This window comes from Taeniopygia guttata, chromosome 1 (genome assembly GCF_048771995.1).
Source record: "Taeniopygia guttata chromosome 1, bTaeGut7.mat, whole genome shotgun sequence".
NCBI classification, from domain to species: domain Eukaryota; kingdom Metazoa; phylum Chordata; class Aves; order Passeriformes; family Estrildidae; genus Taeniopygia; species Taeniopygia guttata.
In genome coordinates this window covers 115,723,795-115,748,461 of record NC_133024.1, presented here as the reverse complement: position 1 = coordinate 115,748,461, position 24,667 = coordinate 115,723,795, and the positions used below count along the sequence as shown (strand labels likewise).

General features: G+C 45.2%; 2 protein-coding genes across 3 annotated transcripts; one reads left to right on the top strand and one right to left on the bottom strand.

Annotated features, from left to right (window-relative positions):
- Nucleotides 1–60: 60 nt before the first annotated feature.
- On the bottom strand, nucleotides 61–19,756 carry LCMT2 (leucine carboxyl methyltransferase 2). 2 transcript variants are annotated; one of them, XM_012569407.5, is made up of 13 exons: nucleotides 19,590–19,756; nucleotides 17,795–17,876; nucleotides 17,292–17,472; nucleotides 15,024–15,180; nucleotides 14,411–14,600; nucleotides 13,899–14,006; nucleotides 11,807–11,897; nucleotides 9,387–9,635; nucleotides 7,092–7,322; nucleotides 5,980–6,077; nucleotides 4,112–4,299; nucleotides 3,775–3,910; nucleotides 61–1,825 (listed from the first exon to the last, which is right to left on the bottom strand). In XM_012569407.5, the coding sequence occupies exons 1-13, from the start codon at nucleotides 19,754–19,756 to the stop codon at nucleotides 1,658–1,660; spliced, it is 2,046 nt and encodes a 681-aa protein (XP_012424861.5). In that variant the 3' UTR covers nucleotides 61–1,657. The 2 variants fall into 2 exon arrangements, with proteins under 2 accessions (XP_012424861.5, XP_030140999.4); XM_030285139.4 differs by lacking the exon at nucleotides 61–1,825 and adding an exon at nucleotides 1,832–3,304.
- LOC140685230 (uncharacterized) lies at nucleotides 18,198–24,410 on the top strand. Its single transcript, XM_072936730.1, has 5 exons — nucleotides 18,198–18,247; nucleotides 19,507–20,402; nucleotides 23,269–23,495; nucleotides 23,703–23,958; nucleotides 24,049–24,410. Exons 1-3 carry the CDS (start codon nucleotides 18,198–18,200, stop codon nucleotides 23,418–23,420), a joined length of 1,098 nt encoding a protein of 365 aa, XP_072792831.1. The 3' UTR covers nucleotides 23,421–23,495; nucleotides 23,703–23,958; nucleotides 24,049–24,410.
- Nucleotides 24,411–24,667: the final 257 nt, after the last annotated feature.

Here is a 24,667-nt window from a genome sequence, read left to right as displayed (position 1 = left end):
TCTTGTGCTTTAACCCCAGCTGGAAATTAAGTAAGGAAAAAAAAGTGAGAAAGAAACTGATAAAATGCGATGATTCAATAAATAGAAACAAATTCCAAAAATACTGGATGAGAGAAAAGAAAACAGAGAGGAAAAACAAAGTCAATATTAACAATTTCTCTGCACCCAACAACTGATGTGCAGTCAGACACTCATCATGAAATCACAGATTGGTTTGGGTTGGAAGGGACCTTAAAGATCAAGTACCACTACCTTGCCATGGGCAAAGACACCTTCCCCTGGACCAGGCTGCTCCAAGCCCCATCCAACCTGGCCTTGGACGCTTCCAGACAAAGGGCAGCCACAGCTTCTCCAGGAAACCTGTGCAGGTCCTCACCACCCTCACAGAGAACAATTCCTTCCCAATTCCTTCCAAATTCCCAATTCCTTCCTGGCAGAGGGAAGCTATTCCCCCTTGTCCTGGCCCTCCAGGCCCTTGTCCAAAGTCTATTTCCACCTCTCTTGAAGTCAGGGGCTCTAAGGTCTCCCTGGAACCTTCTCCTCCCAAGGCTGAACACCTCCAGCTCTCTCAGACTGTCTCCAGAACAGACAGGCTCCAGCCTTTGAGCGCTCTGTGGCCTCCTCTGGACTCATTCTAGCAGCTCCATATTCTGAAGGACCAAATGCCATCCGGAGGGACCTGGACAAGCTCAAGAAGAGGCTTGTGGGAATCCACGAGGTTTAACAAGACCAAGTGGTGGTGCTGCATGTGGACAACCCCCAGTATCAAACCAGGCTGGGGATGAACAGATCAAGAACTTGGAGATGCTGGTGAATGAAAGGCTGGCCATGCCCTGGCCCTGTGAGCTGGGCTGATCCCACAGTGTGAGCAGCAGGGGAGGAGGGGGATTCTTCACTTCTGCCCTGCTCTGGTTAAGATCCCACCTGCAGTCCTGTGGGCAGCTCTGGGGTCCCAGCACAGGAAAGACGTGAAGCTGCTGGAGAGAGACCAGAGGAGACCCCAATATGACCAAAAGAATGGAGCACCTCTATGCTATGAGGAAAGGCTGAGAGAATTGGGATTGTTCAGCCTGGAGATGAGAAGCTTTGAAGTGACCTAATTGTGGCCTTGCAGGGGGCCAAGAAGGATGGAGACAGACTATTTACAAGGGCCTGGAGTGACTGGACAAGGGAGAACAGCTTCTAACTGAGATAGAGTAGGTTTAGATTGGATATTGGGAAGACATTCTTCCCTGTGAGGCTGGTGAGGCCCTGGCACAGGTTGCCCCAAAAAGCTGTTGCTGCCCCATCTATGAAAGTGTCCAAGCCAGGGATGTGGCTTGGAGTAACCTGGTCGTGGAAGGTTTCCCTACCCATGGCAGGGAGGGAGAACAGGGTGATCTTTACAGTGCCTTCCAACCAAACCACACTGTTCTTCACCTCTAAGGACGACTGCTGCCAGCTGCTTTTGAGGTACTTTACAGCAACACAAAGAGCTGTAAAAATGCAACAGCCAGTGAGGCGTCAATCCCTCACTGTAATTGTCCCTCCTGAGCCCACCTTCACAAATGCATTCTGGATACAAAGCCTTGTGTAAATATTGTGCTGCTTTTGGACCTAGAGTGAATAGGTGTCTCCCCAGAGTGCAGCAGCAACGTTCAGCCCTGCTTAGTCCCACTCAGTGACTGGTCAGGATGCTGCTGAGGCTCAGCAAGACAGGCTCTTGGTTCAAGTGTGTCCCAAAGGAGAAGCAGTTTCCACCACCACCAATAATCAACAGCTCCTTTTCATTTGGCAGAAAGACACTGCTATGATTATGTAGCATTAGTGGCCACTCCAGGTGCTCCTGAAAAAGGAAAGGAGATTTTGAACATACAAGACTTCATGTGGTTCACTGTACCACCTCTGAATGTGGGCAAGAACAGATAGCTAGAGAATACAGGAACAAGTAACCCCTGAAGTGTACTCCTCCATGATACCCACCCACCAACCAACTTGCAGTTCAGTGATTTTTTTAATGAGAGAAAATGTCTTTATACTCCCTGAATCTTAATGCTTTTCCTCCCAAGAAGGCAGCCAGTCAGTTTTTGATTCAATGTATATCTCTGCCATCCATGGCCTGTGGCAAAGAGTTCCAGAGATATGTAGCTGGCAGGTTCAAAAGTCTAGAGAGTTTTACCTTAGTCAAAGCAAACAGCTCATAAGCAAAGGAAGACACCAATAATCCATCTGCATCCACTTATTCAGTGTGAACAAAAAAAGTTACATTCTTTTAGATACAACTTTACTATCACTGTACCTATCCTCATGGCTGTCCAAAAAGAGCAGTCTATTTTATCTAAAGGATATGAGGCCACTTATAACTGCTGCTACAGACAATAATTGAAAACTAAGCTACAGTTAAGCATGTTTCATGATTTTATACCCTCAGCAAAATGCTGCAAGGTCAACTGGATGCACACATGCTGTTCACTATAAAAAACAGATTCATCCCAATTCCAGTTTCACCAACGACAGGTTCCATATTTACAGTTATCAAAAGAAAGTTGTTTCTTTACATAAATAAAGAAAAACTTGTCAAGCAAAAGAAATGTTCTTAGAGAATCACAGAATGGTTTGGGATGGAATTACCTTAAAAAATGCCACCTCGCTCCACCCCCCTGCACCGGGCAGGGACAGCTTCCACTAGACCAGCTTGCTCCAAGCCCAATCTAACCTGGCCTCAAACTCTTCCAGGAATGAGCAGCTAAAGCTTTTCTGGGCAGCCTTTGTCAGCACCTTGCCATACTCCTCATAAAAAATTTCATTCATATACCTAGTTTGAAGCTACTGTCTTTAAGATGAAAACCACTACCCTTGTCTTATCACCACAGGCCCTGCTAAAAAGTCTGTCCCCATCATTCTTACAAGCCCCGCTTTAAGTACTGGGAGGGGCTCCCCCCACAGCCCTCTCTCTCTCTCTCAAGGCTGAACAACCGCAACTCTCTCAGTGCATCCTCTCAGGAGATTAGCTCCAGCTCTCTGCTGATCTTTGTGGCCCTTCTATGGATTTCATCCAACAGATCCATGTCTTTCTTTTACTCAAGGCAGTATTATCTGAGATGAGAGCTACTCAGAGATGTAGACCAAGTTTTGGCCAGAGTATGCCAAAATCTGCTGTGTGACACCGCCTGTATGTCTGCTCTTCAGTGATTCATAGAAAAAAGTCACCAAATAGTAAAAGTTGGAAGGGTCCTCCAAGCATCATCCAGTCCAACCACCCTGCTCAAAGCAGGCTCAACTCAAGCAGGCTTTTCAGTAGCTTGCCCAGTCTGGTTTCAAATACCTTCAATAATGGAAATATGACAACCTCACTGAGCAATCTGTTCAGGACCCAATCATCGTTACAGGAAGCTTTTATGTTCCAGTTGAGTTTCCAATATTTCTGTCCTGTTTTTTTTCTCGTATTTCAGGCACCAGCTAGAGCACACTGCAGTTTCCAAGAAGAAGTTCTCAATGAAATTGTATTACAGACCTTCATAAACACTAACTTAGCCTCTGGTTTATCTGTTCCCTTCCTCCACAGACATCCTGAAGTGACTATGCTTGTGCCCATTTCAGTTCTGCTGCCCCTTGTCTGAAAAAGAGCAGTTCCATGTTCCAGGCTTCTGCACATTCCACCTCTCCCTCCCTTTAACTCTGTACGTTCTTTGTGCTGGGTAACAACACTTGGGAATTAGACCCTACCTCTCCATAAAGTTACTATGTTCCTTCACAGGACACTGCTTACCCTGAAAGAAAAATTTCAGTACTTACCACATTAATCCCATAGTTCAAGCAGACACCAGTCATTAAGTCGATGACAGTGACACCTGGCACAGAGGGTGCATGAAACCACACTCCACCAACGAGCAGAAGCTTTCCTTCATGCACATGTGCAGTATGTGAATACCTGTGAGTTCAAAATGAGATTGAACTCCATTAGCAAGGGATGCTGGTAGAGACAGGATGAAGATTCTCTGCTGAATGCTCTAAGCAACCTGTCTAGTTGAAGATGCCCCTAACTCACTGCAGGGAGGTTGCACCACTTGTCCTTTAAGAGGTCCCTTTCAAATCAAACTATTTTATGATGCTATGAATGCCTTCTGCTTACCTTGGGACAAGAGGAGGGTGTGTCTCTATAGTCTGCCACTGAAAGCCATGTTCAAGCTCCCTCAGCAGGAAAACTGAACCCAAGGGCTGCTCAGCTGCTCCCAGACCTCCTGCAATCAGCACACCTCCTTCCCAGCTGCAGGCACTGTGAGAGTGGCGGCTTTCTGGGACTGGACCCTCAACAGCAATCTGAAAAAACACAAGACCACGGCTGAAGTTGGCCAAGCTAAGTGTCTGCTTAATAGCCAGGCTTTTAAATGTCTTTTCTTGTGTACTTGAAATTTTTGACACCCAACCTTCTCCACATGTTTCTCTAGGAACTGCTCTGTGCTTCCATTTACACTGTCTCTGGTCCTCAGTACATTTAATATAATCAGTCTTTAGAGGCTTTATTTTCACACATTTATTAGAGGTAACTTTATCTGCATTCTTGCAGGCTGCTTTCTGCTCAAGACATTCACCTGGGAACTACAAGTTTGCTTAGAAACACATGGACTAATGCAGTGACCAGCAAAGTAGGTGATCAGTTGCTCAAACCACAGAGCGGGTCAAAAGGCTCAACTGCAGGACTAAAATCCAGAAAGAAAATGTAAGATCAGGCATTAAAGGAATATCACAACAAATAAGTGATGTAGAAAAATTTGGAGGCCACTTGGAACATACCTTTTCCCTACAACAAATGAAACTCTATGTTATCATCTGGATGGATGGATGGATGTTTATACAAGAGTTTCCAAAAGTCTGCAGTGACAACAATTTCTCATCTCTTTAGACAGTCTATTGCAGACTCAGCTAGCTTCACAATCAATAGCTTTCCTTAGTGTCCATCTGATTTCCTGTACTGCACAAAGTAAAAATGGAGAAGAATTTTTTTTCTTCTCTGCAGCAGTATTTTAGAAATTTATTTATATCTTGAATCTTCTCCAGATTCAATAGCTAGAAGACCTTAAAAACCTTCCCCTGTGAGGTATGTGGCCTAGTCACTCTTGCTGCATATTTCTGTACAGCTGTTTCACTCCCTGCCCAGCTCCTTTTCAGCTGTCAGCTTTGGGTATTCTACAGGAGTTCTGCTGAGATTAAGAACACTGTAGAAAATAAAAGAAGCAATTCATGTGTCTACCAGATTAACACTCCTGGTTACATATCTGAAGACACAGTGTAGGCCTTCCACAAAGTGGGATATTGCTTACTCATGCTTAGCTTGTGAGTTCTTGCAATTATGCATCTCTCACCCTACAATTGTGCTACATACAAGGCTGGGCTCAAAGAGTTTTGTATTTGGAGTTACATAGGCTGGTGGTCAGTACATAAACAAGGGAGTAAGTCCTCTTCCACTCAATTTCCTTTTATGACACATTCAGCAATCTAGTTGATTGAGGCAAACCAGCAGATGTTGTGGAAGTGGTTTTGATTGCAGCAAAGCTTTTTATACTGTCTCTATCAGTATCCTTCCACAAAAATGTCCAGCCCACTGCTAGATAAGTCCAGGATGGGAGAGGTGAAAGAAGACACAGACACTATGTTCTCAGTAGCATCCAGCAAAAGGGCAAGAGGCCATGGGCACAAGGTGACACAGAAAAAAAATAGACTTACACATAAAACCCCCTCATATTGTTCTATCAGGGTGGCCAAGCACTGGAATAGGTTGCCCAAATAGATTGTGGAGTCTCCATCTATGGAGATAATCCTACCTGGACAATACACTGAGCAACCTGCTCTAGTTAGACCGGTTTCAAGCAAGAGTGCTGGACTGGATGACTTCTAGATGTCCCTTCCAACCTCCCCTCTTCTGTAGAGATTGTATTTGACTAAAATGCTGGATGTTCAGAAGTCAGGTCTAACTCTGATCACCACCGAGTGTATTCTTACCACAGCGTAGGAGAGTTCTGGAGTGTGCAGGAAATGCCAGTCCCCAAGCACAGGCTCCAGAGCAGAACGGCCACCATACACAAACAGGTACTGCTCACCTAGGGAAACAGGCAGCCAGGAGGTAACAACTTAGAATCTGGTATGACACAACAGCAAAAATTTCCGTTTGCATAGAAGGGAAGCTGACAAAAAGGGTGCAATAATACTTTGGGTAGATGTCAAGGGCATGCATTTACTGCACTATGCCCTGTCTTTCACTGTTTCAGAATGGACTGTGCAGATAGCATGGGTAAGTGTTGGTCACTTTCTTCATCTACAAAGCAATATCAAGGCAAAAGTAAGATGAAACAATACAGTCTGACAAAGACAAAACCCAATGTATTATTAATAAAATTTTATTTACCCATTTGGCATTTGCTTTTTTGATATAAAATTCTGACTAGAAGGCTGAATGCTACAGTGTTAATTAAACACTGCTCCACAAATGGAAAGTGTGCTCCAGACTAGACTAACAACTGCTTAACAATTCCCCTCTGCTCCCCCTGGAGAGTTCCCTGCCAGCTGCAGGAATGGGACACCTTAGGAAAGGACAGCTTTCAGCTCCTGAATGCCACTGCTTAAGTTTTTGCCCCTTACAACCAGGATCTTTTAATAGACCAACCTTCAATTTGCTGTTGCAGGACTTGATTCTAGAGCTGTTCACAACTACTGACTGTTTGTCAATTACTACTGGAAAAGTAACATCTCTTCTGAAGGACTTTGGGATAAAGAGCTAGGGATCCTGTTCCCCAAAAAATATCCTTCAGAGACAGCAAAACTTATTTCTGCCATGATCAAGCATGAATAACTTCAGCCATAGATGATCTCAAACAATCAGTCTTCCAGAATGGATTACAGTAGATTTCAATCCTACTTGCCACCAGGGATCATGTAGATAACAAAATAAAAAAATACCAGTATTTCAAGTGTCAAGAAGAGATCTCAAAGCCTCCTAATTTCTTTACTACTGCCAGGGTTGAGGAATGGTCAATATGAACTTCATGAAGTTCAACAAGGTCAAGTGCAAGATCCTGCATACCTACAGCCATTTCCACTCTTTCCAGGCTTTTTACCTTTGAATGTAATTTCAGTTGTGCTGTGTCTCCAACGCAAAGCTGCTGCTTCAACAGCAGGCTGCAGACTTACAAGCTCCACTGCAACATCATCTGGGCCTGAAGCATCACAGGTTTCGGGGAACTTCAGCCACAACATTCCCAAGCCTGTGCTCGATGGGGATGTTCGTCCTCCTACCACGAGAGCCAGAGTGTCTGAGAGACAAGACACAGTATGGTACAACCTCTCACCTGTGGAGATACAAAACATCATGCTTCACACAGGTGATTTTCCCATGAAATTTATAATCATTTAAGTTGGAAAAGACCCTTAAAGATTATCAAGTCCAACCATTCCTCCAGCACTCTCAAGGACAAAACGAAACCATGTCCCCAAGAGCCCCTTTCACATGGCTTTTAAATCCTTCCAGGGATATGGACTTCACCACCACCCTGGGTAGCCTATGCCAGACATGGATGACCCTTTTCTTAGAGACATTTTTCTCAATATCCAACCTAAACCTCCCCTGGCACAGCTTGAAGCCATTTCCTCTTGTCCTGTCCCTTGTCTCCTGGGAGAAGAGGCCAACCTCCCCCCACCCCCCACCGTTTACACCCTCCTTTCAGGTAGTGGTAAAGAGTGAGAAGCTTCCCCATCAGCCTCCTTCACTTCAGTTCAGGCTGAGCTCCCGGCCCACCCAGTTCCCTTGGGCACTACTACAATGACCTTACAGCAGTGGTGGATGAGGGAAGAGCAACAGATGTCATCTACCTGGACTTGTACAAAGCATTTGACACTGTCCTGCCCAGCACCCAGTGTCTAAACTGGAGAGACCTGGATTTGACAGATGGACCATTATGTGGATTAGGAATTGGCTGGATGGTCTCTCTCCAAGAGCCACAGTCACCGGCTCAGTGTCCATGTTGAGACCAGTGATGAGTGCTGTTCTTCAGGTCTCCATAGAGACCAGCACTATTTAACATCTTTGTTGGTAACATGGACAGTGGCACCGAGCGTGCCCCAGCACATTTGCCAATGACAAGGAGCTGTGTGGTGCAGTCATGCGCTGGAGGGAAAGGGAGTGGCAATCCAGAGGGAACTGGGCAGAAGTGGGACTGTGCCAGCCTCATATGGGATTCAGCAGGACCAAGGGCAAGGTCCTGCACCTGGGCTGGGGCAATCCCAGCACAAATACAGACTGGTCAGAGAATGCATCAAAAGCAGCTCTGGGGAGAAGGACTTGGGGGTGTTTGTGGACAAAATGCTCAGTATGACTTGGCAGGATGTGCTCACAGCACAGAACGTCAAACATGTTCCAAGCTGCATCAAACATGTGGCCAGCAGGTTGAGGGGGATGATTCTCAAGCCCTGTGCTGCATTTCTGAGACCCCACCGGGAGTTCTGCATCCAGGTCTGGTGACCCCAGCACAATTAAGACATGTAGCTGTAGGAAAAATTCAGAGTCCACTAGCTTGATCACAGGGTTGAAGCCCCTCTGTTCTGAAGCCAGGCTGAGAGAGTCTGGGCTGTTCAGCCTGGAGAAGCGAAGGCTCCAGGCAGACCTTAGCATCCTTTCCAGCGCTTAAAGGGACTCCAAGAGAGCTGGAGAGAGACTTTGGAAAAGGGCTTGCAGTGACAGGACAAAGGGGAACAGCTTCCAATTGCCAGAGTGCAGGGTTAGATGGGATATTGGGAAAAATTCTTCTTCTGTGAAAAGTATGGAGGCCCTGGCACAGGCTGCCCAGAGAAGTGGCTGCCATTTGTCTGGAAGTGTTTCACACCATGCTGGATGGGGCTCTGATTAACCTGGTCTACTGGAATGTATCCCTGCCCATGGCAGAGGGTTGGAGCTAGATGATCTCTAAAGTCCCTTCCACCCCAACCCTTCTATGATTCTATCACTCCAGCCCCTCAATGTCTCTCTTTCTGTTAGAGGCCCAGAACTGGACATGGCACTCAAAGTATCTCTGCAGTGCCCAGCAGAGAGAGACAATCACTGCTCTAGGTCTGTGGCCACACTAGGCTGGGACCAGCCAGGTGCCATTGGCCTTCTTGCCCACCTGGGTTCATTGTTCAACCACTGTCAAACAGAACCCCCAGGTCCTTTTCCAGCTTTCCAGTCATCGTGCCCTCAGCCTGGGGCACTGCATGGGGTTGTGGTGACCAAAGGGCAGGATGAGCATTTAGCAACCAGACCCGTCAGGTGTCTGTGACTGCCAGCATCACTGTGCCATGACAGCACATTTTCACTAGACTTTCTTTCCCTTTTAGCACAAAGGTAGCCCCCTTGCATTGCCATTGATATGGGAACTCACCCCATCTTTTCTCAGGCATATTCTGTGTGACACAGACAGCTTCCCAGTGGCCTGCATGCTTACTCAGCACGTGGAAATTTCTCACACGGCAGTGTTGTCCGTCCTCCTCCCCAAAGCCTCCCGTGGTGAGAATCATGTTGGGTTTTATAAGAACAGAGTGGTGACCATAACGTCTCGGGCCAGGAATTCCTGACAGCCTTGCACACACTGCTGCAGGGACACTCCCTGCCATCCCAACAGGACCAGGAACTGAAAGCCAAAGAGAACCAAAGAACTTAGGCAGAAATACAAACAAGGACTACATCTTAAATTAAGCATATCACCTTTTCAAAATTATCATTCACCTTTTCAAGAAGAAGACATTGAGAAGCAAGTTAACAGTGCACACAGATAATCTGACATGCCCTAAAAATCAGGATATAATGGTTAAAACTACTGCTGTACCAACTGTAACTTCTACTCTGCTCACTCAGCTCCTGCAGGTCTGAGACTGCTTTCATGGGATGGACATAAGTCTGGCCAAAACAAGTGCAGTGTCCTAAATTGCTGCAGCAGCAAGATATGAATCACTGCAGTACCTTCAAAAGGAGGACATGTCTGTTTAAGGCAATGTTTGGCAACATGAACAGTAAAGAACAGCAGAAAAAGGACAAATATCTGGAAGCTGATTTCAAAGTTTCTTGCCAGATTTTGATCCTACTTTCACAGAAGCACTAAAATAACATTCTGAAGCATGACAAGTAATCTATTAATTCCAGTGGTCCTACTATAGGAGAGTATTTCCAGTTACCTGAGTAACTTTTCTCTAAATATTATATCCCCTAGCACAAAGCAAACTCAAAGCACAGGACTCCAGCTCACCTACACATTGTTTCCTTTAATTGGTTTGGAATCTGTGTCCTTTTTGTTTTAATCGACGTCTTTATTCTTGTGTTGTAAGAGATGATGAAGTGGAGGAGGAGCAGCTCGCAGTCCATTTTTTGTATAGCATAATCAGAAAAATTGCTTATACTGATTGTCGCTTTGTATGAGACCCTACTAAATGATTTGATGAAGTAAGAAATTTCATCTCCTTCGGCTTAAATGTCGTTTTACAGACTGATCTTTTAAAGATTGAGGAGTTTTTTCATATCACAAAATACATTTACCACGATCTCTTTGGCAAATCTAGTACTTGCACTTGCTTGAACTGGGACCCAAGTCTATCTGAGAGGATAACCAGGCGCATTTACTGATATTAGAGACATATCTTTTGCATTCCTAGTAAAATATATCTAAGCATGGACAATTCACTAGAGTTCGAAGGCTTTTACTATTAGTTTTGAATATAACAGAGACAGCAGCAGAAAGACCCTAACGCCGTCTCTAATTAATCAAATATCTTCACTGTAATAAAGTCTATTAAGCAAATGTTACATTTTTTTTTCTTAATTTAAGGATAGACACTATGCGTTTAGGAGCCTTCAAGGATTTAAATTAAGGACCAGTGACAATCACACAGTACATTAAATCTCACCCACATTCATTTAGCTTCAATTTCCCAACATCTTCAAATCTAATTGAGACATAACACATGGATTCAGTGGCCTTGTTGGTCTCAGGAATGCCATCCTGCCCTATTCTTTTTCAGCAATGCTTTTCTTGCTCCCTAGAACACAGATTTCAACTTTCTCTTGAAGCTACAACTCCTTGTAGCTTGTGGTGCTATACTGTGAACACTAGTGATATAAAACAGGTTAAAAATAACCTTCTGCTTTCTACCCTGAAAAAGGAAGCAAACAGTCAAAACCAAGTATTTCTTGGACTGCTACGGCCACCAAATAATTTTGATCATGAAAACGCAATCTTGGTCTTGGCTCTTCCCCAGCTCTACCACTTTTGTCCCATCTAAATAAGTGACACACGGATTTAAAAGCATTTTGGAAACAAAAATATGGCAGGTACAATTGCACCCACGAGGGATAAGGAAGCAAAGCACAGCTTCATGTCAGGTTCCTTAGTGGTCTGCTGGACAAGGCAGTAAAGAAAACAGAACAATCTTCTGGAAGGCGAGAACAGTTCAGAGAGCCGTATGTGGAGGCACCCAGGAATAAATTCAAAAGGGAGATCCCGAGAACAGGACTAGGAGCAGGGTAGGCTGGCATTGCAGCCATGCACTGGAAGGGCTCATGTATGAACAAATGACAAGCTGATCACACTGAGAGGTTCAATAAACTGAAAGAACAGGAATGATCAGGACCAGCAGCATTAGGCCACAGCCCTGGCCTTCGTTTGGACAGCAGAACTATTGTGGAGAAGTGGAGAGAGCTACCAGACAGCAGCCTCCCATCTGCCCCATCCAGGATTTCAATGTCTCCTAAAACCTCTCAGAGATGCCTAGATGAGATAAAAGAATACTGTAAAAACTACTTGGTGTGTACCTGCCATGCTGGGTGACAACGGGGTCCAGGAAGGTTCCATCCCCTTTGATGCAGCCAACACAAAGTAATGAGAACATTTCAGATGCCACTCCTGTAGCAAGCCCAAAGTAAAAAACAAACAAACAAACAAAGGAAGAACGAAATAAAAAACAATCCCCTTCAAAATCTTAGAGCAAACAGTAGTACGGACCTCAGAACAGCCAGGGCGACCAAATCAAACACCAACCCAGCCTAGCACTGTTCCCATCAATGGTCAGAATCAGAGGGGTAAAGCTGCATCAGAGAAAGAACTGGTGGGTAAATACGTCTCTAATTCCAACTTTCAAAAATTTACAGTCCAGGGATCTTCTAAGCAAGAAGCTGTGTCTTTGTATTGAACAATCCTTGAAGGATTTTTCATCCATGAACCAACCCAGCTGCTCTTTGAACTCACATAAACTTTTAACATGCCCAACATACATCCCATAGCTTAACTATGTGTTCCATGGGAAAGTTTTTCTTTTGGGAATCAGTTTCCCCTTATGCCTCTGAGTTCTGACCATAAAAAAAGAGCAAGGTCTTTATACAAGAGGGATTAAAGTTTCCTAAAGTTCATGGAATATAAGAAATCACAAATGTTAAAAGCTGCAACATGCTCTGTGTCGGAAAATAATACATAATTTTCAGTCTGGCCTTAGAAACATTCTGAGGCAGAAGCAAAAGTAATGTACAGGAAGCCAGTAGCAACGAGAGTCTACTGTGGCATTTATGGACATTAGGGAATTGAGTGTGTTCATTCCCGTCGGGTGGGATACATTCAGCCAATTATTGTGACTAGCAAGCATAAACATGAAAAATAACTCATTGTATCAGCTTAGTTGTCCCAGTCCATAATAGAAGTAAAAAGCACCTTTTGAAAAGACATCCAGAAATTAATGTAAATACTGAAAATGGAAGACTCCACTATTAGTCCCTAAGAAAATTATTCTAAAAATAGTCTCCCTCCACCCTGGATGTCTATTTTACATTTTTCACTGAATTTGACCAAGCTTGTTTACAATCAGACCTTGGATCTTACTTAATCTTTCTCTCAAAGGCTAATTGTAGAGCTCTCTGTTGTCACATCTTTTACTCCTCTGTGCACATTTCCAGCTCAGATTCATGCACATTAACCTCCTTTGTAAGGAAAACAATACTAAGTCTTTACCTTCCCACTGTATGAGCAATGACCTTGACCTACAATTCCAGTAGATATTTCTAAACCACTTAGCAAGTCTGCCACCACTTTCAGTCACCACTTTTGCATTCATACAGCAGAGCAGATCCTAGCATGTTGGCAAAATAGATTCAAGCACAGTCTTTTGTTTTCATACTACAGTCATTCAATTTCTAGAATTATAAACAGAAAACCATAAAATCAAAAGGGAAACTTCTAGTAAGTATTCCACAGGATATTTAGTTCAAAGTTACTCACTATCTTGCACTTCTCTTCTATACTTCAAAGAGTTGGAAATTTTGCCAGCAGTTAATATAAAAATGGCAAAGAACAGAGTCATTGTTGAATTTCAATCATTAATGCAGGAATGGCTATACAAAGTCGGACCAAAAAATATCTGAAATTAGTAACCTGTATCCAACAATGACAAACAATAAAGTAATCTATGGAAATGGAGGAAAGCAGGAAAAGTGCATCTGCTTTCCCCAAGAATGCCCTCAACCAACTACAGTCAGGAACAGCACATCAGGTGTATATTTAGGTATTCAGTAATCCTTAATGGATTTCTCTTTCATTAAAGTAATTGTCCATTGAACTCATGCCAACTTCTTTTATACTACCAGGTAGTTTGCTATGACAAGCCTGTCTCTTTGAGAGACTGCTCACAGGAAGGAAAGAACATGCAGCTTTTCTAAGATCAAGGAGAGCCTTCTTGCCATGCTGCTTCACCAGGAGCTCCCCATGGCTTCTGTGTTAACTAAGCTGATCCAAGGTCCATTCTGCCTGCATGAACACTTGTGCCTCAACAGCTCTGTACAGAATTGCAACCATAAGAATTTGCAAATACCTTATGACATCAAAGCCAGGTCCCTGATCTTCAGAATAATGGAGGGTTACCTCATACTCATCAAAAGGCTCCAGAGTCTGCACTCTTTGCTGCTCATCTTCTGGAATACAACAGGTGAAAAACTCATTCATATCCATGACACTGCACTCAGTCCAGCCCTAAAAGAAAAATCCCTCAAAGTTATCACCCCTGGAAGGGCAGAAACTCACTTCCCACAGGAAAACAAAGACGCTAAATTAAACAGCTGCAAGAGCCACTTAGACTCTTTAGCTAAAGCAAACCTTCCCAAAACCTGGTGAAAACAGATCTCTCATCTGTATAGTTAAAAATTTAACTTATCGCATCAAAAGTGTCAGAGGAACCCATTACTCCCATATGAGGCAGCAGGCTGTAAGCCATTTGGAAGCACCTTGTAATAATGAGTCATGCTACCAGAGAAGGCAGTAGCTTAGCCTCAGCCCTGTCTGCTTCAGCCCATAACTGAGCAATCACTCAGTGTCCCAATCATCCTCAGATAAATCATGCCTCGTGCACACCCCACCCTAGGGCTGCAGGCACTCACCTTGCCCAGGAAGCGCCTCTGCTGAGCCTTGCAGTCAGGGTACTGTGCCAGGGAGCGCAGTGCAGTGTTCAGCTGCCTGAAATGCTGCTGCATGACGCGTCCAAAGGGGTCCTCTGGGTGCACCTGCTCATACAGCAGGAAGCACGCCTGAGGGAAATGCTCTGCTGCCCACTCAATCAAGGCATCTGACCTGTTGGGAGATTGTGCGTAAGAAATTAAATCGAGGGCCCACACATTGTACAACAGGTGCCATGTATCCTTCTGCAACACCATAAAGCTGCTATTAAGGCATCCTGACAAGTGGCAATACATTAATGAGAGTGCTGTGCTGAACATTTCCTCCCCACCTGCACAGACAATTCAGGGGATGAGAAGAACAAAAACCTCAAAACTGTTCATTTGAGATTTTTCTTCCTTTTTCCCTTCCTTTTAGGATGGCATGTGGACCTCAATTACACCATCACAGTTATGATGTAGGGAGCTATTTGGGACGCCATAGATTTCCCAAGGTTTTAGTTTCAAGAGACCAGGTCTCTGAGCCCAAGGTGATGCACTCAGAAAGAAGCTTCTTGTTTTCCTTTCACCCCTGGGCAGAGAGGAGAACCCAGCTGACCTGGTGTTCTCCATGTAGGTGAGCACCACCTCTGCGATGAAGAGGGTGGGGATTTCATTGTTCAGTCCTGCTTCCTCCACGGTTCTCTCCAGCTCAGGCAGCTCTGATAAATCCACTCCCAGTAATTTATAATCATCTCCAGAAAATGTAATGGCTCCTGGGAAACAAAAATGATGAAACCTCACTATGGTGCTGCTGCAATACTGCGATCAAAAGAGACAAACATGAGAATCAAACCCACAGGCAATCACTCACAAGGCTTTGTCCATCAACTATATTTCCCTGGAACATGTACAAGAAAAACCCCATCACTACATGACCATGAAGGGATAGTGCCACGTGATCCATTAACTGCAGATCTAAAACTCCTGTATTCCTAATGTAAATTTTACCTAAGATTTCTCATAGAATTATTACACTTACTATAACAACAAAACTTTATTATATTTACTTAAAGAGAATTTTTGAACCACTGTAATTCAAAATTAAACCTAAAGGGCTCTCATTTCTCATTTATACACCTTTTACTTTAGGCTAAGAATGCACCATTGCTTTGATAGAACGTCAGTGGTTTCCCTCACAATCAGAAAACCATTCTCAAGTTTCCTAGGCTTGCTTGGTTTGTTTGTTAAACAGATTTCATTTCTGTATAATAGCACTGAGTCCTGAAACTGCATATGCTACCTCTCAGCAAACACCAGGACCCGACTCATAGATCACTATCCTCAGAAATAAGCTCCAGTTTATGATCCGCATGCAGTATCATACTTCTGTATCCCATCAGAATATGGTAAGTTATGGCCTATTGTTGACTTTTTCAGTCAAAATCACATCATTAAAAAGCCAAACTGTAAAGTACCTTTAGAAATCACCTACGTTGTCTCTGCAGCCCAATAACTGTATCTGTCCTGAGGACAGTTAACCTATCTGAGATCTTCCTTTAAGTACCTGAAGATTCTTGGTACGGACAGAGTTCCTTCCCAATATTAAAAATGTGAATGGATTCAGGAACAAAATGAACAAGTTCATAGAAGAGCTACTCACTAAGACCTGGGATATAGCTGTCTTCCATCTGTATTTAAATTGATCAATGCCATCCAAATACAGCAGCTTACATATGCCCCTACTGCATTTCATTCCATGTTTGCCAGACCATATGTGTGCTTTTTCAAACTCCTACACTCACTCATCTTATTGCAAGTCCCCATGTTTCCTGCAGGTTTATGACATTTCATATTCTATAGCACATCATCTAGAGCACTACTGGAAATGCTGGAGGAAAACACATGCAGGAGAAACCTCTAGTGATCCACATGCTTTACATTCCTCCTTTTGCCCCTCAGCACTCAGCTGGCACAAAACTCTGCAGTAGTTTTACAAGGCTCATTTTCTCCTGCCTTGGAGGGCAAAAAAAAAGTCAGGAGACATAACAACTAATGTTTTATTACAGTCAAGACACTTAAGAGTCAAACCTTCTCTCTTACCCATCAAACCCCTAAATCATTGTATAATTTAGGGTGAAAGGGACATTTAAAAGTCATCTTGCCCAAACGCTTCCTCGTGGCAATTATCTGTGTCATGTTGCTCAAAGCTTTGTCCAGTCAAGCTCTATCTCTGTTGTGGTTTTGGTCCCCTAGGCTGGAGATTCCATTACCTTTCTGTTCCCATTTTTAACTACTCATGTGGCACAATCTCCCCCCCGATACTTTCACCATACATCACTGGAATTTCCATTTTTTGCCACTTTCAACTGTCCCTTGACTATTTGCTTTATGACTCCAAGAAAAGAGTAGCTCTGTCCTTTCTAATCTCTCCCAATAGGTAAGCTGAAGAGTGCTGTAAGACTCACTTCCCTCCCAAACTCCTCCCCGCACAGCTGAACAAAACCAGCTCTGTCAGCCTTCCCTCCTACACCACCTGCTCCATCACTTCATCATCCTCATAACCTCCCACTGGACACGCTACAGTTTGCCACTGGCTTTGGACCCATATGCTCCAAGCTGGACATACCCTTTCAGAAGTTGCAACAGAAAAAAACTGACCTTGGTTTGATATAATCAGCTCCTGACAAATCCATCCTGGCTTCTTACTATCTCCCAGATGCTTATCTCCCAAATTATTTGTTTCAACGTTTTTCATAAAATGGATATGCTTTTCATCTACGATTTCATAGTTCCCCTACTATAATCTCTTGATTTTTGAAGGCTGAAGCTGTGTTTATTCCTTCTAAACACTTCATACAAAAAAAAACTTCCATAAATGACATACCTAATCCTTTCCCTCCAGTGTCTCCCACCAGTGCTGACAACTCTTTCAGTCCTTTGATCAGAGTAGCTTTTTGGCATGCCACATTTGGGAAATCTACCTCATATACCACAGTGTGATGCAGAAGACCCATATCCTTCAAACGGAAGTATAAGGAATCAAAGCCAGCACCTAAAGATAGGATCTGCAGAGACAGTATCAGAAAAAGTTATACACAACTCTAGCAGCATCTTGAGCATCTAGGTGTGAAAAGTATTAAATATCATCTGCAGAGTGACAAAATCAGGCAACCTCCTGCAAGAGGCAGAAGAGTTTTGTGTGGATATTGCCCTCCCCCAGATACTTCTGCCAAAGCGACACATGGACAGCCACAGTACTGCCAGTCAGATTTCTGTGCCCTGCTGGGAAAGGATCCCAACAGATGCACTAATGAGTCACTGCCCAGATGCCAGAAAGACTTTACACACATTTAGTGAGAGATGCCAGAAGTCTCAGAGAAAATGTACCTGTGTCCTGGGTAGGCTTTGTGTCTTCAGCAGGAAGTCCTGAACACAGTGATCTACAGCACGGGCACGGATGTAATAACCCCTGTAAAAAAAAATTCAGTTGTAGTCACTGTCCAGGAACCTGATTTCTCCAGCACTGGCAACTTCAATTTAAAGAAAAAAAAATTATTTTTTTCTCTAAGCTTTTACCCAATAATTCCCTGTTTACAGACCTGCACTAGGAGATGATTTTGTCATCTCTAGAGCTTGCTAATAAATACAGATCTCCTGCAACCAGAGTATGTATTAACCACCAAGACAATAGGTAACCCAGAGAACATGTGCAGCTACCCCAGCTGTACCTGTTCTGTTTTGTGTAAGTAAGTATTTGCTGAATGAAAACGTACTAACCCAGACACTGATGATGCTCCCTGGCAATGCAGATGGCCGCTACCTGAGCTTCTGCCCCAAACCGTATGCCATAACAACAAAATGAATGTGTGTGATAATGAAGTGAGAAGGGAACAAAAAAGGAAGAAAAGCAAAGTCAGGAAACGAATCCTATTCTCTGGTTTTTTTTTAATAAATGGAACTAAGTCAGACTAACTCCTGGAAAGCATTTATCATTTCTCTAGTTTGACATGGACTGATGTCTCTTGTTTCTTGGCATTCTCTTTTAGTTAGTTTCATCCTAGATCCACCTGGCTATATTCCAGCTCTTTTCACCCCTTTAACAAGCATGTTATCATCTTCACACCTCACAGAGACCACACAGCATAAGATGTCCCAAAATTGTTGATAAATACAATACAGAACTCTTCCTGTGAATTCAGCTTGGCATGCCAATGTTGTGTGACAAATCAGTGCAGGTTTCCTGATGAGCCTCACACATCTTCATAGCCTGCAAGCTTCTGCTTGAACACCACTGTTTTATTTTCCCCTGAATGAAACTCCTTTGGCAATTCACAGTCTTTTGGATTGCATTAAACTATTCTCCTGAAATTATGTAAATTCCACAATGTCATCAGCCTAGAGCCCTCTGCAAACACACATCAAAACATTCTTGTGTCTTACAAAGCTCTGGAGAAGTTCTCCTGTCAGACACCACTGATTCAAAAGATATTGCTTCCCAGAGCCACCAAATACCTTACAGAAATGTTAACATTCTGGGCAGTTAATGAGAAAACTATTGATGTAATTACATTATTAGTATATTTTATCAAATACCACAGTTTTCAGCAGCATTGAACACTGGAGTTAGGAACCAGTCTGGTACCATATTTTATTCAGGACAAGCCATTCAGTTTTGGTCCAGAAGCCATGTAACATACTAACAGTCTAACAAGGTTACACTACTGCGTGGCAGGGCACTGCAAGTTGCCACTCTGTGTACTTTGCTTAAAACGCGTTTGAGAAGCTGTGCCTTGCCCAACTGACAGCTCCAAGCATGAGGGTTTGTGGTGGAAGGGCCCTTAAGCTGCTCTCATCCCACCCCTGCCATGGCAGGGACTGTCCCAGACCTTCGACTGTCCCAGACTGCTCCAAGCCCCAGTGTCCAATTCCCTGGCCTTGGGCACTGCCAGGGATGAAGCAGCCACAGCTGCTCTGGGCAACCAGAGAGCCAGGGCCCTGCCACCCTCACAGGGAAGATCTCCCTACCGATATGTAACCTAAACCTACTCTCAACTCAAAGCCATTCCTCCCCTTGTGCTGTCACTCCTGGCTCTCCGCAGTCCGAGATCCCCTCGCACGCCCCGCGGGCACCGGGGTCCAGCAGCCGGAGCAGCCCAAGGTGCTGCCAAGCACTCGCTCTCACCGGTGGATAAGGGGCGCTCGCCGCCGCCGCCGTCCCGCCAGAAGCCGCAGGAACCGATCCTGGATGTAGCCCCGCGCTGCCGCCGAGCACTTGCTGACGGCGCTACTGCCGCCGGTGCCCTGGACCTGCCGGGACGACGACACGGCGCTGCCGCTGCTGACCCGCATCGCCACCCGAGGAACGCACGGGCCCCGACGCGGAATGGCGGGGCCGGGCAGCCCCAAGAGGACTCCGAGGGGATGGGACGGCAGTGCGCCGCCGTCGGATCCCCCTCCGTCCCAGCCTCCGCTTCCCCTCGCTCTCCGAGCAGCCGGGCCGAGGCTCCCCGGGACGCCCCCCGCGGCAGCAGGGCCCCGCAGTCACTCGCAGCTCGGGCGATGCTCACGGCCCGGGGCGGCAGCGGGGCCCCGCAGTCACTCGCAGCTCGGGCGATGCTCACGGCCCCGGGGTCACTCACGGCCCGGGGGTCACTCACAGCACCGGGCCGCCCGCCGCCCACCCTGCGCACACCGCGCCGACCGGAAGCGGGAGCGCAGCGCCGGACGCAGAGAGCGCGGAGTGCGCGCCCCCTCGCGGGGCCGCCCCGGCACTGCCGGTGTCTCCCACCGGTGCGGGGGCCTCGGGCGGCGCCGCTCGTCGGGAGAGAGACGGAACGCACGGGGCACCGGGCACGGAACGCACGGGGCACCGGGCTCGGAACGCACGGGGCACCGGGCTCGGAACGCACGGGGCACCGGGCACGGAACGCAGCCGGCACGGAGCTCACTGGGCACCAGGCACGGATTTCACCGGGCACCGGGCCGCCCCGGCGCGGTAAGCGCCTGCAGGGGCGCGGGGCTCGGGGCTCGGTGCGGAATGGCTCTGCTGGTTGCACGGCTGTCCGGGGACCCAGCTGCGTTCCCAGGCTGCCGTGCTAAGCACAGCTGGGCAGGGCCGGAGGAGTGTCCGTGGAGACCGTGGGGATGGTTCCTCTTCGGGATTTTTACCGGGCGTTACAGAGGAGCGGTGGTAGTCTGGTGGTAGTGGTAGAGGTAGTCTATTCAGTCTATTCAGCCATTGTTGTATGCAGTGTCTCTACACATCTTGCAACCCACAAATTAGTGTATTTTGCTTTAAATAAATTACAATCTCAAAGTGTCACTTTTAAAGTGGCATACTGACCACTATGTATATTTACTACTGGGACCATAAGGCTCAGTCCTCAGCCCAGTGCTAGATTTAACCAACGACCACATGGAAGTGTTTCTCTGACATGCATTTTTATTAGTGTTGCTTTCCAGGTGATTCCTGGCAGATTCTGAGGTAGCCAGCACAGTGGCCACAGTTACAGCACAGGATGCAGAGCCTTATGGGATTTCCTGTATTTCTATTTGTATTCTAGATGGGTGTTCTGTTCCTGCAGGCATGAAAGCTTCCCTTTCCTTCAAGTTCCCTTTTCCTAACTGTTCATGATTTTGTTGATCCTGTCATAGCTGAGCTATGGATCTGGAAATTATATTTTGCTTTAGTTACAGGTTAAAACTTACAGGGAATGCTAGCCTGTCCTGCTGGCCCTTCAGAACCTGCAGGATTTCCAATTACACTGGCAGCCTGAAATTTGTGATGGATTAAAATGCATGGCAGCAAGTTGGGGAACAGCCACTGAGGTCAGTGCCTCCAGCCATCCCAGAAGTCCTTTCAGTCCTGTGTTTCTATATCCATAACAATATTCTGTGGAAACTCTGAGCTGACACTGAAACATGAACTGGGCATCTTGGGTTTAACACAGACCCAAATTGTTTTGGGGATAGGGGTGGAGCAGTCTGGGAGATTATTCTACTTTGGTACCACATACAAGGTACCACAAGGTACCACATTTGCATGCCAGGAAGGGAGTCTGGGTCAGATTTCCATGTTAAAGGATGAGAAGGCAGTGTGAAGCCCTTCTTGGGTCTGTCAGTGTCTGATCCTTAGCTGTCACAGGTATAAAATCCTGTAATCACTCACAACTTTATCAGGCTCTCATTTGAAAGAAGATGGGACTTTTGTTTCTACATCCTTAATAATTTTGGAAAGGTGTTTTGTGGCCTGATTGCTGTCATAGGTAGGAATCTCCTCCAGATTTCTTGTTGTGTGTCCCATTCCTTGAAGGATCCCCCCAGGGATGACATTCATGACATTCAAATCATGTGAGGAATGCACAGCTCACCCCAAATAACAGAAACACGTAGCAGGGCAGCACAGGGCCCCATGCTGCTCCCACCCGAACTGGGTGCAGAGGGGGAGGTGCACAATGAAAAACATCTGCTGCAGCAGCTATCTATAATCCCTTATGTTTGGGAGGGGGCCCTGCCCACCTGACCTCAGAGCTGATGTTACAGAACCCCAGAGGAGGAGCAGGGAGCACTCCAGAGTCACAGCCAGGCTGCCCAGCCTGAGAGGGACACGCCAGCACTGCTCAAGGACAGAGGAGAATGGGTGATATTGTCCCCATACATGGGCACTCTGTACCCACAGGGTGAAGGCACTTCAATTCCAGGTGAACCAAAGAAGTCTTGAGTCTCTCTACAGGCTGACTCACCAACACAAGATGTGTGCTTCTGGTTCTCTATAAGCATTTCCCCTTACCTGCTCTGCTTTCTCAACCACTCAGGTGCAAGCTGAATGTTACCAGTTCATTATCAGCATGGTGTCTGTATGGGCTTGCACCTGGGGAACAGTTACAGATCTGTATTTTCCTAAGCAGGAGTGCTGTGCTATGGAAGCAGTGCTAGCTAAAATACTTGGTTGTAGCATTATGGATGTTGTCCTGTTGCTCCCCATTACTGTAAGAGTAGAGGGCTGTATTCATTTGCCAGTCTAGAACAATGTGGTAAGATTTTGATCTGGGAGAACATATGGTTTGAGCTTCAGATCTCAATCATTTTATTGTAATGTAATGTCACAGAGAGGCCTCAGTGATGGGGCAAGACCTTGTCTGGCTAAGGGCAGTAAAATACAGAGCTAAGCAACGCAACTTGTGAGTTATGCATATGGAAGTTGTGAGCGTACAGTATAAACACTGCACAAAATACATCTGTGTCATCAAAAAGGCTGTGAGTAATAAAATAAGATACAGTCACAGAATCACAGAATAGTTTAGGTTGGAGGAGACTTTTAAGAATTGTCTAGTCCACCCCTCTGACACGGGCAAGGACAGCTTTTACTAGACCCTGTTGCTTAAAACCCCATCCACCTGGCCTTGATCACTGAAAGCAATCACAGAAACTTGGTCACAGGAGACTTGCTTCCTGGTCATTGTTATGAATGTAAACATCTCCAAAAAACCCCATCACTGTCCAGGAAAAAACTGATTTTCTCATTCTTTGATGTTCACTGGAATCTTGTCTCCATCGAAAAGAGTGATAGAATGGAATTTTAGAAGCTATCCTTAGATATAATGGCAGTGATGTCAGAAGTGGAGAGAAGAAACAATCATTCTCTGTCTTGTCACAGAAGTTAGGAAGTGCAGGAAACAGTTCTGAGGACTTTCAAGAGTGGTTTGTTTTATTGCCTTGTGGAGACTGCAGTAGAGGAGGAAGGGATAGGCTTTGCACTGGTGGTGTAATTACATAGATTTGTGAACCAACACTTGAGGAGATGTGGCAAACAAGAATGCTGAAGATGGAGTTTTTGTTTTTCTGTTGTTCTTGTTTTGCAGAGAACTTGGACCAGAAGATCTGGGGGAAGTACCAATGTGCTAATATTTATAGGATGAAAATGACATGTCTTGTGGAATTGTTCAATTTGACAGTATCAGCCCTGGACAGAATAATGGAAGGGTTGGCCACACATTATCAGAGGGAATGCTGACTGCCATTAACTCTACAGCCAATGTATCTTTCCAAGAAATGTAATTTATGCCTGTTTGGAATACCACCAGTGGAGGTACATTGCTATCCCAGGATATTTTGCTTTCCTTTTCAATTTTATGCAATATTGTGGTCTTTTAAAATCTAAGCATTAGTAATTTAGAACTTCTTAAAGTTGTGTTATCCAATTCATGTTGAAGGACAAGAGCTTGACTTTAGGCACTGCTGGAATCAGTAATTTTGGAAAAGTTACTAGAGTTTTGAAAATTATGTCTTTTTGCAGGACACACTCAAGCTCCACATCAAGGGATGCTGAGCTCCACCTGCCTTCCTTTTGCTCAGTGGGAGCACTCTTCATCTGCTCACCTACCACAGAGCTCCTGGGCTACCTGCTGCTTTCCCTATTTTAAGGACACATTACCAAATGTATCTGTTGCATTTACATTCAGTGATTCTCTTAATTTTATGAATAAACATGGATTATACTCATAGCATGGTACTCCTGATAAACTGAGACTGCAAGTGCTGCTGTGTTGCAGGTATGTCTGTGCTGTTCAGAGACCTTGAAACACTGGATCAATTTACTTTTTCTCTCTGATGCCTTAAGTTTTAAATTTCATATTTTCCAGATTCTGTACTGCCTTAGTGTATTACTCTGAACTTCATATAAAGTGTCAGCAAGCTCCCCTCACAGCTCAGTCACACAAAACAATCATTTTCCAGCCCCAAAACCAAGGACACTGGTGCAGCTTCAGCCCCAAAAAGTGCAAACAACAGGGAATTGAGGAGAGCAACCTGGAAGGATGGGACCTCATAACCTGGAGCTGTAACTGGACAATGAACCCCAATATGGAAATGGACCAAAACCTATAAAAGTGTGAGAACTCATGACCCAGGGTCCATCTTGGGTGTAGCCACAGCCAGGCTCTTGTACTGCCCAAAGGTGTATTCTTTAAAGGCCTTTTAATAAATGCCTGCTTTATTCCTTTCACTCTCTCCAGCCTCTGTTCTACATCTGCCTCTCTAGGCATCATCTGTACAGGCCAAACTGCAGTTTGAGTTATTGCACAGTGTGAATTTTCTCAAAGAGTTACTGAGCAAGACAGAAGCCTTTAACTTCCACTGAGGGAAGCTGAAGTTCTGGAAGTAACCTTTACGCCTGTATTTAGGGACCTGGTGTTTGGGGTGCTGTTCCTGCAGCTGCTTTGATCAGCAGATTCAAGCCTCTCAGAGCTCCATTTGTATTTA